General features: G+C 35.0%; 1 protein-coding gene across 1 annotated transcript; it reads left to right on the plus strand.

Moving 5' to 3' along the window:
• The first annotated feature begins 1,269 nt into the window (after positions 1 to 1,269).
• LOC141492820 (olfactory receptor 14C36-like) lies at positions 1,270 to 2,010 on the plus strand. The gene has a single exon (XM_074193504.1). It carries the CDS (start codon positions 1,270 to 1,272, stop codon positions 2,008 to 2,010), a length of 741 nt encoding a protein of 246 aa, XP_074049605.1.
• Positions 2,011 to 2,908: the final 898 nt, after the last annotated feature.

Consider the following 2,908-nt stretch of genomic DNA (forward strand, 5'->3'; position numbering starts at 1 on the left):
CTTCATCCCTCCTTTCTTTCCTTCCTTCCCCCTCCCTCCTTTATTTCTCTTTCTCTCTCTCTTCTCTTTCTTCTCACTTTCTTCCTTCATTTGCTCCTTTCTTTCATACCTCTTTACTTCCTTCATTCCTACCTTCTTTCCTTTCTTCCTTACATCTTTTCACTCCCTCTTTCCTTCTTCCTTCCTACCTTTCTTTCCATAATTCCTTCCTTCTATTATTCCTTCCTTCCTTCCCCTTCCCTCCATTCTTTCTTTCTCTTTCTCTCCTTTTTCTTCTCACATTTTCTTCCTTTCTTATCTCCCTTCCACCCTCTCTTCCTTCCTTCCTTCCTTCCTGTTCCTTTTATTGGTTTTTATCAGGACAGTCTGCTCCTCTGAATGCCATTTAATAGCAGACAACCTGGAAGAAATATATCATTCATTTTGGTTGCCTTATGAATTTGAATGGAAGAAAATTAAAGTGATTAAATAAGCAGAGTCCATGACTAGCTATGGTAAAAGTGGGATAGATAGAAATATTCTGAACATTAGAGAGCATAATATGCCATGTTACCAGAATTCACCCTCCTCCTATCCCTATATGGGGCAAATATATTGCTGTATGTATCTCTACCATTCACTTGCAACTTTCAGTCATTGGGAAAGAAAATAGATGGCATTGAAAGAAGAAAAAAAATATATAGTTCCTATCAATACTGCAGCAAAATTAAATAGCAGGTTTGAATCAATATTTATTTTAATTTCTGACTTTCTCTTCTATGTTGTTTATGGATATTCATAAAGATAAAATGTCCATGGCACTTTTATACTTAAAGATCATCAATTTCATTGATAGATTATCAGTACGGAATTATAGACAGATAATCAATATATTATTACCTTTAAGCATCCATGATTTTAATAGATGGAATTCCCAGATATAGAAACATTTTTACTAACACAACTGTACACCTTTCATAAAACTGTTTGAGAGTTTTTCCTTGATAGGTAACTGGACTGACCAGTTACATAGCCAGGAAAAGACAGGTTCCATATCTTAGGCAGCAATGATAAAAATGGAATGATGATTTTTCATCTTTCCCCACAGCATAAACTTTATAATCCATTTATGGACTATTTAATTTCACTCCCTAGGTCATTTACTGAATCTGAAAATGCCTAACTTTACTACCATTCGTGACTGAATTTCTTCATCTGTGGTTTTCTGACACTCAAGAACTACAGATCTTATACTATTTGCTTTTCTTTCTCCTTTACTCAGCAGGTTTGATGGGGACTCTCCTCATTGTCATCCTCACCACTTTTGACAGGAGACTCCACACAACCATGTATTTTTTCCTTAGGAATTTGTCCATTGTCGACGCCTGCTACATATCAGTCACAGTTCCCCTAGCATCCTTTAATTCTCTAGTGAAAAACAGGGTTATTTTAGTTTCTGGATGTGCAGCTCAGATATTTCTGCTCATTTTCTTGGCATATTTTGAATTAACTTTGCTCACTGTCATGGCCCATGATTGCTATGTTGCCATTTGCCACCCACTTCATTATACAGCGATCATGTGGCCCAGTGTCTGCATGAAGATGACTCTCACATGCACTGGCCTTTTTCATTCAAGTTTCCATACTGGATACACATTTCGATTGTCTTTCTGCCGATCCAATATGATCCATCAATTCTTCTGTGATATCCCCTCTCTCCTCAAGATCTCTTGCTCAGAGACATTCAGCAGCATGTTCTTATTTGCCTCTGCCCTGGTAATAGGGGCTGGCTGCTTTGCCTTCATCATTACATGCTATAGTAGAATTTTTTCCACTGTGCTCAAATTTCCAGTGAAAGATGACCAAAGAAATGCATTCTCTACTTGCCTGCCCCACATTATTGTGGTTTCTTTGTTCCTTTTTACAATAGGCTTTGTGTACCTACAACCAACTTCAGAATCTGGGTCCATTAAAGATGTAAACTTTTCAATATTTTATTCTATTATACCTCCCCTTTTGAACCCCTTTTGATACAGTCTCTGAAATAGGCAGATAAAAGAGGCTATAAGATTAGTAATAAGTAGAAATCTTTTGCTAGGTAATATAGCATAAATTCTCATTCTAATGTAATTTTTTGGATCTAATTTATCCCAAAAAGGAAAAATCTCACTAAGTTATAATTTTGCTTGTGGTATTATAGGATTATGACTTGTTTTTTTATATCTTGATAGTTACAGATGAATCACTGTTCTAAATGAAAAGAAAGTCCCTAGGGTTATGGGCAGCTAGATGGTGCAGCAGATAGAGCGCCAGCCCTGTAGTCAGTCCTACGTGAGTTCAAATTTGAGATCAGACTCTAACTACCTAGTTGTTTACACTGGGCAAATCTCTTAACCAAATTGCATTGAAAACTACAAAAGAGAAAATCCTGCAGTTGTCAATGTTATTATCAATTTCCTTTCCATTATTATCATTTTGAAGCATATTTAAAAGTTAAAAATAATATCATCAATTCCTCTAATGGGTTTGACAGCACTGTTTATGAGATATAAACAAGAATTCTATGCCAGATATAAATAAAAGGGTCTTCTTTTCACTTAAAATTCACACAGATTATTCTAGCTCCTTAGAACAAGACTGAATTCATTTCCACTTTAGGTTTCTGTGGGTAACTTCTGAAAGTAAATTAGGTGCCTTTTTTGATTTAAGTAACAAATTTAACTTTTATTTTTATGTAAAATAGAAGAATGATCTTGATTCTTGTCTTTAGCTGTAAAATCTCATTTAAAATTTTTCTAATCCCATCACAATCTTTCAATTAACTTCCAGGATGAAATCTATGATAGGTGAAAAAAATTTACTATTACCATATTATTTTCACATGGACATTAAATTGACTGTACTTCTATCTCATATTTTCTCAGATGGG

Source organism: Macrotis lagotis, chromosome 1, assembly GCF_037893015.1.
Source record: "Macrotis lagotis isolate mMagLag1 chromosome 1, bilby.v1.9.chrom.fasta, whole genome shotgun sequence".
Taxonomy (NCBI): Eukaryota; Metazoa; Chordata; class Mammalia; order Peramelemorphia; family Peramelidae; genus Macrotis; species Macrotis lagotis.

Bases quoted from the DNA above. Each gene is read 5' to 3' on its own strand.
- LOC141492820 (XM_074193504.1), top strand. From the start codon at position 1,270: ATGGGGACTCTCCTCATTGTCATCCTCACCACTTTTGACAGGAGACTC.